We start from the raw sequence: 13,538 nt of genomic DNA, 5'->3' as shown, positions 1-13,538 counted from the left end.
TCAAGATGTATGAATTAATACTTTCTGAAGGCACTGTATGTGGCATCTATGGACAAAGATCTCTGAACACAATATTTTCCAGACTTGTACCTAAAACAACATGGCTGCTACTGACCAATACAAATTCATATGGGCATGGTCTGCCACATAGATATATAACAACATTTGGTACACATTACAAACACTGTCAAGACTCACCATATCCAAGAATGATAAGAGGGCGCCGGAGAAGAAGGCAGATGTTTTACTTGACCCCAACTGATTGTGTTTTTTTGGTTTGTTTATTTGTGTTGTGACTTTATTTTGTACATAATGTTGCGGCTACCGTCTCTTATGACCGAAAATAACTTCTGGACATCAGAACTGCGATTACTCACCACGGACTTGCAGAATCCTTTTTTTCCTTTAACGAGTCTGACGAGGCCAATGCGAACGATATACTGACTAAACACCTCCCTCTGCAACTGGATCCTGGACTTCCCGACGGGCCGTCCCCAGGTGGTAAGGGTAGGTAACAACACATCCGCTATGCTGATCGTCAACACAGGGGCCCCTCGGGTGCGTGCTCAGTCCCCTCCTGTACTCCCTGTTCACTCCAACACCATCATTAAGTTTGCAGATGACACAACAGTGGTAGGTCTGACCACTGGCAACAATGAGACAGCCTATAGGGAGGAGGTCAGAGACCTGGCCATGTGGTGCCAGGACAACAACCTCTCCCGAAAACGTGATCAAGACAAAGGAGATGATTGTGGACTACATGAAAAAGAGGACCAAGTACGACCTCATTCTCATCGACGGGGCTGCAGTGGAGCAGGTTGAGAGCTTCAAGTTCCTTGTTGTCCACATCACCAACAAACTAACATGGTCCAAGCACACCAAGACAGTCGTGGAGAGGGTACGACAAAACCTATTCCCCCTCAGGAGACTGAAAAGATTTGGCATGGGTTCTCAGAGCCTCAAAACATTCTACAGCTGCACCATCGAGAGCATCCTGACTGGTTGCATCACTGCCTGGTATGGCAACTGCTCAGCCTCCGACCGCAAGGCACTACAGAGGGTAGTGCGAACGGCCCAGTACATCACTGGGGCCAAGCTTCCTGCCATCCAGGACCTCCTATACCAGGCGGTGTCAGAGGAAGGCCCTAAAAATTGTCCGACTCCAGCCACCCTAGTCATACACTGTTCTCTCTGCTACAGCACGGCAAGCAGTACCGGAGTGCCAAGTCTAGGTCCAAGAGGCTTCTAAACAGCTTCTACCCCCAAGCCATAAGACTCCTGAACACCTAATCAAATGGCTACCCAGACTATTTGCATTGAGTCTATGTAATATAATTTGAATAACATAACATTTCTGTCCTCTCAATGGACTGACATCAAGCTATGGTAAGCATTTGAATTTGATGTTTTAGACAGATTATTTTCGCCCACGATGAAATTGGGGAGGGGAGTGTGGATCTGTCCTGGTCCCTTAGTATGTTAGTCACACGCAATATCTCAGACGGCACTGGCGAAAACTTTGGTGAAGTATGCGTCTTGCCATGGAGATCCGGCATTTACAAAATTACCCTGATTGGCACAAGGCAGGAGCTATATAGTAGTTAACTGAAATGTAATACACACAATATTTCAATTGGCCCAATTTGTTTGTATTATTCTTGAATGTGATTTGATCTTGTTACCTTTTGGATTAAAAAAGTTTAAACCAATCAAGCTGTTTTCATTAGTGGTCAGGCAGACACACTTGCATTCTTGGGCTATAGTATCATTATAGGCCATGACCTAAGTACTATTGTAGGGGTTCTCAAACGTTTCCTTTCTGAGGCCCACCAGTTAGTTCGTTTTATATTATGGTTCTTCTTTTTCATCTCTGCTTTTTCAGGGACCCCTGTAATCAACTCCCTGGGGCTCCTATGCCCCCTATTGAGAACCACTATATGTCGTTTTTAGGCTTTAAAATGCATAATAATTGTGACAAAGTTCAAAGTAACACAAAATGATTTTGAGAGTAAATTCCAAATCAGTCAGGAACGTCACACCAGCAGATGGATGACGTCGTTCATATCTCATTGCTTTGAAAGTATGTATGGCTCGGGTGGGGAGATCTTTCTTCTTTATCATCACTGCGCATGGCGAATTCCCAAACTAGCCTCTCCCTTCCACAACGCTTCAGTCTGCCCTCACATTATGCGCCTGCGTACTACCATCTAGCGGCTCCAGAATAGGGAGAATCGGTGGGAGTTAGCAAGCGGTGTAATGGCGGCCTCGGTGTTGCTGTCTGCGGAGAACACCGGACTTACTTTTGCGGTCGGCAATTCTGGAACTGTAGGGGCTCCCGGGAATGGAGTAGGGGTACCGGTTCCTGTACCTTGGAATCGGTCACTGGACAGAGCATTAGAAGAAGCCTCCGCAACTGGTTGCCTCAACCTCAGCGGCAGGAAACTGAAGGAGTTCCCGAGGAGCGCCGCCAACCACGACCTCACAGACACAACTCGGGCTGGTGAGTGGGGATCGAGGCGCGCGGCAGAATAGATGGAAATTGTCTTTAAAATGTTGATAATACAATTGCATGGAACAAACCCAAAAATACACCTTAACGGTGGGTGGGTAGCTAGCTAGCCAGCCACGAGCTCGAAAAAGAAACTTGTTTTGACTTGGAGTACCAAGTGAGCCTGCTAGCTAACGTCAGGTCACTGCCTGGCCAACATTAGCAAGCGAACTAAGGTTAGCCAGCTAGCGAGCGTCCAGACTTTTCCAGAGAAAGTAAACACGGGTGTGACTGAACGATAATTACGTTTTGTGATGAACGACGTTGTTTTGGCTACTAGCAAACTAACTAGCTAATTTAGTTACAGTTAGCTAACTATTTGGTTTGGGAAGTGAGAAAATGATCGCTCAACTAGCTAACTTATTTAATATGGCGCTATGTGACAATGTTCCTGTTTATTTGTAGCGTTAGCTAACGTATGAGGTTATAGTTAACTGACTAGCTTGAACGCAACGTTTATTTGGCTGATCGCTATCTAGCTACGCCCAACGTTCGTCAGTTCATATTTTCATAGGGATGTAACTAGCTAGTTATAACATTTTACATGTGTCTGCTGCAAATACATTCCCAGACACTCACAACGTTATAATACGTTGCGCGAGAACTGACAGATCGGGACGCTTATTGAATGTGTACATATTCGAATCAAGAACCAGTGTTGTCACCATTACCTGTTTTTGTGGTTAACTTGTGGCTCTGAAAATGCGGGAGGGAATACTGTAAGGGGAATTATTTTTGTTTGTGATGTGATGCTCATTTTAAGACATGGTGCGCTGCACCGTCGTCACTGCTTATGTGCGGTGGACAGTCAGTGCAGATGTTGAGGGATTGTGGCTGCCTGGGGGGGTTGGGCTTTGACACCATGTGGCACTTTCCTGAACCCTGCTCCAGACGGTCACAAACGGCCACTAAACACACACGTATAGTTTGGATGGCTCATGCCTTAACAGTACTTCTGTCTTCTATAGTTTCCCCCTTCTTTCACCAATGTCACGTTTCTTCTCAGTATCCTATAGGCCTATTGAATGCAGGAATTAACCTCTTATGAGTTTTTTTGGCCCTGGACCCTCACACTGACCCCTACCACTCGCGGGCTATTGCGGGTTGACTCCTAACCCTAATTCCCCCCGCAGTTATATCCGCAGGGCATGCGGGTTTAGGGTCATTAAGCAACATGAAATCTTATTAAAATCTGTTCATATACACCCCCGGAAGAATATGACAACTTAAAAAAAACAAACATACAAATTCTGACAAGCAAACACTTAGATATGGCCATTTTTACATTTTCATAAATTCTTAGAATATTTGGGAATTACATGTACTAAGGCATTTGTGAAAATTCTATATAGCATTATAGAGTGTAAATGCTGCTGTGCGTTTTGACAATTTATAGACACTGCAGTAGATAAGATGTTTTTATTTGATTTTATCTCGTACAGGAGCGGAGTCTACGCAGACCGGTGCGCCATAGCCAATCAGAGCTACACTAGGCCTTTATGCAAACAAGCCAGTTGCCACAAAGGCCTGCCATCATTCACTTTGAACTGGACTATGTGTTTACAGGCAGTAGGGCCTGCCATCATTCACTTTGAACTGGACTGTGTGTTTACAGGCAGTAGGGCCTGTCATCATTCACTTTGAACTGGACTGTGTGTTTACAGGCAGTAGGGCCTGTCATCATTCACTTTGAACTGGACTGTGTGTTTACAGGCAGTAGGGCCTGTCATCATTCACTTTGAACTGGACTGTGTGTTTACAGGCAGTAGGGCCTGCCATCATTCACTTTGAACTGGACTGTGTGTTTACAGGCAGTTGCAACAGCGTGGCTTTAGATCATTAGAACGCATTCTCCAAAAGCCACAGAATACACCTGAATGGATTTCTGTAAATACCACCGGAGTCCTCTTCCGTTTGGGAACTGTACAGTCCTATTGATGAAACAACCATGAAAAGGCAGGCTATATCTCCCTGAGTTATGCACATCATCAAGATCAACAACTAATGCTAGCCAGAGCAAGATGTGCTAAAATCTAATGAAGGACCATTAGATAAACCCTCTCAAACTTTTTAAGTTAGTTGGCCATTAAAATTGCACTGGTAAACATTGGGGAATTGTATCCTACTCGTCCTTCTGCAGCTGGCCTGCCAATCCATGCCTGTATCAACCTAGCACCCAAGCTAACTGGCTAAACTTGGCTAGCTTGCAAGCTTTTTCCTGACACAAATGAGAGAACACCTCATTGACCGTCTTACTCGCACTAGGAGAGTTGGTTAGGCTGTTTACATGTTATCTAGAGCATTCGTGACTTACTTTTTTTGCCTACTTTATTGACACCGGTCATATTCAGCGGGTGTTATGCATTCGTAAATTTGCAAAACAACGAGATATGCTAGCTAACTGGATAACAGTCGGTGAAGTTCTTGCTAGCTAACCAAATGACACCTGCAGCATCTCTAACTGTGGATAGCCACTGAAAAATGATATGAGGGGAAAAAGTCAGTCACTCCCTCACTCGTCCAATGACATAACATCCTCCTTGCTCGATAGCTAGCTGCTATGTAGCGAGCATTAGGGCCCATGTTTTTAGCTTGCTACATAAATAGATACACTAGCCTATGTACCAGGCCAGCTGTGATTTACAGCCTGATAGCAATATTTTTTTGGACTACCCAGAAATGTATTGGTGAATTATATTATTCATGCATTGAACTGCATCCATCTTTTCTGCCAATAATGCCTTAGTGTACGTCATGGACTGTTGAGTCAAATATCATTTGTGAAGTTGGTTTTGGAGCATAAACTGGGAATTTGATATTTTTGACTGATTGTCTGTTTTCATATCTGCAAAGTAGTTAAAATGTCAGTTCCACTTTAAATATTGTGTGGATGAAGGGCAGGTGTGTGGCGGCTGGGTTGAGTAACCTAAAGAGAAAACAATCATGTGCCTTTTACTGAGGAGTGGCTTCTGTCTGGGCACTCTACCATAACGGCCTGATTGGTGGAGTGCTGCAGAGGTGGTTGCCCTTCTGGATGGTTCTCTCATCTCCATAGAGGAACTCTGGAGCTCAGTCAGAGTGACCATCAGGTTCTTGGTCACCTCCCTGACCAAGGCCCTTCTCCCCCTGTTACTCAGTTTGGCCAGGTGGCCAGCTCTAGGAAGAGTCTTGGTGGTTCCAAGCTTTTTCCATTTAAGAATGATGGAGGCCACTGTGTTCTTGGGGACCTTCAATGTGGCAGACATTTTTTGGTACACTTCCCTAGATCTGTGCCTCGACACAATCCTGTCTCGGAACTCTACGGACAATTCCTTCGACCTCATGGCTTGGTTTTTGCTCTGACATGCACTGTCAACTGTGGGACCTTAATATAGACAGGTGTGTGCCTTTCCAAATCATGTCCAATCAATTGAAATTACCACAGGTGGACTCCAATCAAGTTGTAGAAACATCTCAAGGATGATCAATGGAAACGGTATGCACCTGAGCTCAATTTCGAGTCTCATATCAAAGGGTCTGAATACTTATGTAAATAAGCGATTTCTGTTTTTTATTTGTAATACATTTGCAAAAAACTTTTAAAAACATTTTAACTTTAACTATGGGGTATTGTGTGTAGATTGAGGATTATATATATTTATTAATCTGTTTGATAATGTGGCTGTAACAAAATGTGGAAAAGGACAACAACTAACCGAGCCACTGCCTGTTCACCTCGCTATCATCCAGAAGGTGAGGTCAGTACAGGTGCATCAAAGCTGGGACCGAGAGACAGAAGCTGTTTTTCAATCTCAAGGCCATCAGACTGTTAAATAGCCGTCACTAGCACATTAGAGGCTGCTGCCCATATACATAGACTTGAAATTACTGGCCACTAATAATGGAACACTTGTCACTTTAATATTTACATATTTTTCGTTAATCATCTCGTATGTGTATATACTGTATTATATCCTGTTCTACTGTATCTTAGTATATGACGCTCTGACATTGCTTGCCCAAATATTTATATATTCATAATTCCATTTCTTTACTTTAGATTTGTGTGTGTTGTGAAATAGTTAGATATTACTGCACTGTTAGAGAGAGAATCTCAAGCGTTTTGCTACATCCGCAATAACATCTATGTGACAAATACAATTTGATTTTATTTGAAAAAGGGTTAGGGGTATGAAAACTCACAGAATGCACTGTAGGCCCATCCACTTGGGAGCCAGACCAACAGATACTCCTGTGTACCCCCACCCTTCTCCTTCCCCTTTTGACGATCCCGCAGGTGAAGAAGCCAGATGTGGAGGTCCGGTCGGCTGGATGTACTGCGCAATATGGTACAAAAATGAACATGAAATTATATGGCAACAGCTCTGGTGGACATTCCTGCAGTCAGCATGCCAATTGCACGCTCCCTCAACTTGAGATGTGTGACAAACTGCACATTTTGCAGTTGCCTTTTATTGCCCCCTGCACAAGGTGCACCTGTGTAATGAGCATGCTGTTTAATCAGCTTCTTGATATACCACACCTGTCAGGTGGATGGATTGTTTTGACAAAGGATAAATAAATGCTCACTAACAGAGATGTAAACACATTTGTGCACAGAATTTGAAAGAAATAAAGCTTTTTGCGCATATGGAACATTTCTGGGGTCTTTTATTTCAACTCATGAAAGATGGGACCAGCACTTTACATGTTGTTTCATATTTTTGTTCAGTATATATTACAGCCAAGTGGACTAACAAAAATCTGGCACCCCTGTTCAAATTTTTTTTTGCCACTGCTGACTGTAGCCTACAGTGCATTCTCTGTATTAGCCGGTTAGGGTTGTGTGCAGGCCTCAGATTTTTACTTATAGTCAGGCTGTTGCTAATAGGTTATTAGCAATTGCGGGCGTGTGACCCGTGCACAACTAACACACACAGTCTCACACTGAGTGTGTGTTGGAATGTATCTGGGTCAATATCGATTGTCTGGATGGGCAGAAGTGACCTCTAAGTTAAATTGTTTCTCTTCTGCTGATGAAGAGTAAAGAGATGTTTGGTAGGCAAGGGCCATTCTTTTCTCCCGAGCAGGGACCTATAGAAGAATAACTGATGGCTCTCTTAGTGGAAGTGTGATGCTTGGGAGGAGGAGGATGATGATGATAGGGCAGGGAGAGGAAGACTGACAGGACCAGTGTTGTGTTACGATACCTCTTCCTCCTGTTTGTCACATGAAGAGATTGAGTAATCCCATCAATGCTGGGCCAAACAACAACAGAGCTAACTTGTTTGGCCGGCCTGGCAGCACTCTCACAGCTGCAAGCAGTTGAGCCCCATACAGCAAAAACCCACACGCACAGCAACAATTTTATAGGAAAACAAAACACTTGGGGAATGGGGAATTTACCTAAGACTAATAGTTAATGCTTTGACATTGATCTTCTGTTATAGTTTGGCTATCCATTTCTGTATATGAGTCATTCCACCTCAAAAAGCACAAGGAAGAGGATTTAGACACACACCATCTCAGATTGTTTTAACATTTTCTGGAGTTAGAAACCGATAAGATTACCATTCCTGAAACATTATTTTGTTGAAATATAATTTGATCTCTGAGAAATTAAGCTAATTGATTGCACCCAAATTGGCCATTTTTTAATTTATAGGATTTATGTCGTCAATAAATATAGTACCTAACATCCGATTTGTACCATAACACGATTTTGACCATAATTCTCCCTAATAATGAATTGGACATGAGGAATCGAATAAAATGATAAATAGCCACCTACAGGCCCTCCACACACATCCCACCCCAACAACCAGTATACAATATTAGTTCTCTGTCTGACAACCTAATGTAATGTATTCCCTGTGAATCTGGTGATGGTTATTTCCCCCCTGTTCAGAGAAATTAGCCATTGAAGACACTTGCATTCTTTACCATAAGTTAGTGTGAAAGTGCCAAGTTTTGCACACTAGATGCTGCTGTTCCTACTACTACCACCACACCCTTTTTATGAATTTTGCTGGTCTCTTGTTTCTTAAATGGATCACAACATTTTCTTTGTAACTTTGGGTAGAAAACCAATTGCTTTTACTGAAATCCCAACTAATTATAATAATATATGTTTTTGGTAATTTTTAAGAGTACATTTAAAAAAAAAATGTTTTAACCCCTTCGTCTACCCAATTTTGTCATCCAATTACGATCTTGTCTCATCGCTGCAACTCCCCAACGGGCTCAGGAAAGTCAAAGTTTGAGTCATGCGTCCTCTGAAACATGAGGATGCGAATAGTACCCACAAAACACCAGTCTCAACGTCAACAGTGAAGAGGCGACTCCGGGATGCTGGCCTTCTAGGCAGAGTTGCAAAGAAAAAGCTTATCTCAGACTGGCCAATAAAAGTAGTATACAGCGTTGTATGAGATCTTCAGTTTCTATGTTCGGGACAAAATTGAGACTATGATTAAGAAGTTGGAACTCTTCTCTCTGCATTAACAAGGACAACACAAAGGTCTTTCCATCACTGTATGATTTTTTTTTTGTGTGCAAATGAACTCAAGCTTACGGACAATGTCAAATGTGATATAGCAAAGCACCTGAGTGAGTTGGGCGCGCAATTACGCAGGTACTTTCCGAAACGGATGACACAAACTGGATTCGTTATCCATTTCATCCCCTGCCTCCAGTCCACTTACTGATATCTGAACAAGAGAGCCTCATCGGTATTGCAACAAGGGGTTCTGTGAAAATTGAATTTAATAAGAAGCCACTGCCAGATTTTTGGATTGGGCTGCGCTCAGAGTATCCTGCCTTGGCGAATCGCGCTGTTATGATACTGATGCCCTTGGCAACCACGTACCTATGTGAGAGTGGATTCTCGGCCCTCACTAGAATGAAAACTATATAAGCACAACCCAACATTGCAGAGTTATGTGCATCTTTTCAAGCACATCCTCCTCATTAACCTGTGAGTTATTCACCATTTTCGATGAACAAATAAGGTTGTATATGTAAGATGGTTAAATAAATAGCAAAATGATTTATTATATTATTTGTGCCCTGGTCCTATAATAGCTCTTTGTCACTTCCCACGAGCCGGGTTGTGACGACAACTCACACTCGTTCTTATATTTAATAAATGTATCGTATAGGGTATGTGTGGCAGGCTTACAATCATGGCAAAAAACAACATTTAAGATTGCGCTCACCCTGGTGCTAGAGGGGGTACGCAGCTGGAGGTTGTGTTTGAAGGGGTACAGGTCTATAAAATGTTTGGGAACCTGGAACCACCACTGCATGTTTCTATTAGTAGCCTACATTTACTGTTAATTCCCATAATTTCTAATCAGCAATGTTTGTTTTGGTTATGGTAATTTCTGTTAGTTTTGTTGTTATTACAGTCGTTTCCCCTTCTTATTGTCGGAGTTAACGCGTTGTTTGCAGAGCTTACAAACCTATATTGTACAAGTTTTGGTTATTTTATTACATTTATGAGTTTTGTCAATTGATTCAGTGTCTTTTGTTTGGAGCGCTCCTGTCAATGATGAGTCAGGACGTGCACCTGATTACGCATATCGAAGTAGGCCTAGGCTACCTGTCCTGCACGCAAATGTAGGCCTATAAATGTTCCCATTTGGGGATGTCTGATTATTTGTGTCACCACCACTAATGAGCTGTGGCGCTTCTCAAAACAATGTTTCACCTCAAACAGCAAGTAAACAAAGTCTGTTTTTACATCCATTGAGAATGACAGTAGTTCTTCAATGTATTTCAAAAATATTTCCAGCTCTCCCTTTCGATAACCACTCGGCATGAAAGGGAAAAATGTAATACTCTGATACAGTGGAAACTTCATAAAATACCCGATTTACTTGTTATCTCTTGCACAAATAGCCTACAGCTGTGACTGTCCCGAGCTCATGAGACTGAGGGCCCATAATATTTTATAAACTGTTGCAAGTTTGCTAGCACAGGCTTCAGCTGAACACAGTTGATAAAATGTTTCAAGTTTGTTGCAGATATGCCATGAGTAGACTGATTCATAGGATATTTATTTTGATCAGGAAATGTTCTACCTGCAGGCTGCAATGTTTATTTGTTGGCTTTATGTAGGAACTTTTTTACATGCAGTTGAAGTCGGTAGTTTACATACACTTAGTCATTAACTCGTTTTTCAACCACTCCACAAATTTCTTGTTAACAAACTATAGTTTTGGCAAGTCGGTTAGGACATCTACTGTGTGCATGACACAAGTAATTTTTCCAACAACTGTATACAGACCGATTTAATTTACTGTATCACATTTCCAGTGGGAAATCGCTTTTTTACGAGAAAAATGGCATAAAAATTTATTTTAAACAGCGGTTGACATGCTTCGAAGTACGGTAATGAAATATTTAGAAATCTTTTGTCACGAAATGCGCCGTGCGCTTGACCCTTATTTACCATTGGGATAGTGTCTTGAACGCACGAACAAAACGCCGCTGTTGGAACATAACTATGGATTATTTGGGACCAAACCAACATTTGTTATTGAAGTAGAAGTCCTGGGAGTGCATTCTGACGAAGAACACCAAAGGTAATCAAACTTTTCTAATAGTTAATCGGAGTTTGGTGAAGGCTAAACTTGCTGGGTGTCTAAATAGCTAGCCCTGTGATGCCGGGCTATCTACTTAGAATATTGCAAAATGTGCTTTCACCAAAAAGCTATTTTAATATCGGACATATCGAGTGCATAGAGGAGTTCTGTATCTATGATTCTTAAAATAATTGTTATGCTTTTTGTGAACGTTTATCGTGAGTAATTTAGTAAACTCCCTGGAATTTTGCGGGTGGGTATGCTCGTTCTGAACGTCACATGCTAATGTAAAAAGCTGGTTTTTGATATAAATATGAACTTGATTGAACAAAACATGCATGTATTGCATAACATAATGTCCTAGGTGTGTCATCTGATGAAGATCATCAAAGGTTAGTGCTGCATTTAGCTGGCTTCTGGGTTTTTGTGACATTATATGCTAGCTTGAAAAATGGGTGTCTGATTATTTCTGTCTGGGTACTCTGCTGACAATCTAATGTTTTGCTTTCGTTGTAAAGCCTTTTTGAAATCGGACAGTGTGTTTAGATTAACGAGAATCTTGTCTTTAAAATGCTGTAAAATAGTAATATGTTTGAGAAATTGAAGTAATAGCATTTCTAAGGTATTTGAATATCGCGCCACAGGATTCAACTGGCTGTTACGTAGGTGGGACGATTTGGTGCCACCTACCCTAGAGAGGTTAACGTGCATCTCCAGTGTCACTGTTCTCAGCCTGACCACTCACAAACAGAGCTCCTGTGCTTAGCCCAGAGACTGCAGACACCCCATTACACTTTCTCGCGCCTTCTGAGAAATGTCACATTACAGCAGAGATGCTGTATTTTCGATAGAGATACCACAGAAGGAGAACAAATTGTCAGACAGGGCACTTCCTGTATGGAATCTTCTCAGGTTTTGGCCTGCCATATGAGTTCTGTTATACTCACAGACACCATTCAAACAGTTTTAGAAACTTCAGTGTTTTCTATCCAAATCTACTAATTATATGCATATTCTCGTTTCTGGGCAAGAGTAGTAACCAGTTTAAATCTGGTACGTTTTTTATCCGGCCGTGCAAATACTGCCCCCTATCCCCAACAGGTTAAGGAGAATCTTATCTTTAAAATGGTGTATAATCCCACATAGCCCATACTAGTTTTAACGATGCGCGAGTAGTTTCAAAATTGCCCAGAACATGGTTTATGAATGTAAAATGCGTTCCCGGCAATCCACTATAGGAAGATAAAAATGTTGTGCTGGTGATAGGTAGTAATGACGCTAACGAATCAACGGTACAGTGAAGCCTTATCATTACAACAATTATTATCTGGGATATTTCTTTCCTTGGCGCAATGTGCTCCTAAAATGAAAGTCCTGGTCACACAGCAAAATATCTGTTGCACTTTAGAACCGTACACACACCGGCAATCCAAGGGGGCCTGATTATTTAGCTATGTAGTATCATGCTATTATTAGGCTCATTCGGCATTTATTATTTAGACAAGCACAAGAAGATACAGAGCCCTTTGATACGACTGGAGGGAGAAGAATGTCCCTTTATCTATGTCAGCTTGGTGGCTATTTTCAGACGTCATGGGTGTGTGTGATGGTAATGGTCCTGTCTAACAGGCCTACTCTAATTTACACACCGACTAGAACACCTTTTCAGAATGAGTGGTTTATTCAAATAACTAAGGACTACTGCTGTAGATGAGAACTAGAGGTGAATGCTGGAGAACTTATCACAGCATTACTTCACGATTAGCAGTTGAGAAAATAAAGGCATGCGCTTGGGAATGAGATAGCAAAATCGCCATTCCCTATTTCCCACCCCCAATCGCCAAACACTAGCTGGCCTACCCCCTACAGTTCCACTCTGTTGGCTAAGCTAGTAACTAGATGCAAGCCAATTCTTGGAACTGTTTTTTTTATAAACTGCATGAAAATATGGTAAAGTGGACACAATAACAGTGTGTTTCCCCTATATGCAATTTTTTTTTTTGTTAAATAAATGTATGCCCCAGGAAGACCACCCCCCCTTAATGTGTTTGTGTCAATCAGTTGTGTTGTGACATGGTAGGGGTGGTATACAGAAGTTAGCCCTATTTGGTAAAAGACCAAGTCCATATTATGGCAAGAACAGCTCAAATAAGCAAAGAGAAACGACAGTCCATTACTTTAAGACATGAAGGTCAATCAATGTTGAACATTTCAAGAACTTTGAAAGTTTCAAATATACTTCTGTGTATTGATTTTAAGAAAGGCATTGATGTTGATAGTTAGGTACATTCGTGCAACGATTGCGAAGGTGCTTTTGTTATATCATCCCCCGTTTGGCAAAGTAGGCTGTGATTTGATGATAAATTAACAGGCACTGCATTGATTATATGCAACACAGGACAAGCTAGTTAACCTAGTAATATCAT

General features: G+C 41.8%; 1 protein-coding gene across 4 annotated transcripts in view; it reads left to right on the top strand.

The window, feature by feature from the left end:
* Nucleotides 1-2,195: 2,195 nt before the first annotated feature.
* The window catches only part of LOC115205850 (leucine-rich repeat and calponin homology domain-containing protein 3), a 79,535-nt gene continuing 68,192 nt past the window's right edge, over nucleotides 2,196-13,538 (top strand). For 3 of the 4 annotated variants that reach the window (XM_029772228.1, XM_029772227.1, XM_029772226.1), the window contains exon 1: nucleotides 2,196-2,500. In XM_029772228.1, the coding sequence (XP_029628088.1) occupies nucleotides 2,257-2,500 (244 nt within the window). In that variant the 5' untranslated portion in view covers nucleotides 2,196-2,256. The remainder of the gene's footprint in view (nucleotides 2,501-13,538) is intronic. The other variant, XM_029772230.1, reaches the window with a different exon arrangement.

Source organism: Salmo trutta, chromosome 13 (assembly GCF_901001165.1).
Source record: "Salmo trutta chromosome 13, fSalTru1.1, whole genome shotgun sequence".
Classification (NCBI taxonomy): Eukaryota; Metazoa; Chordata; class Actinopteri; order Salmoniformes; family Salmonidae; genus Salmo; species Salmo trutta.
Note: the sequence above shows the minus strand (reverse complement) of the source record. Positions and strands in the feature narration are given on the sequence as shown.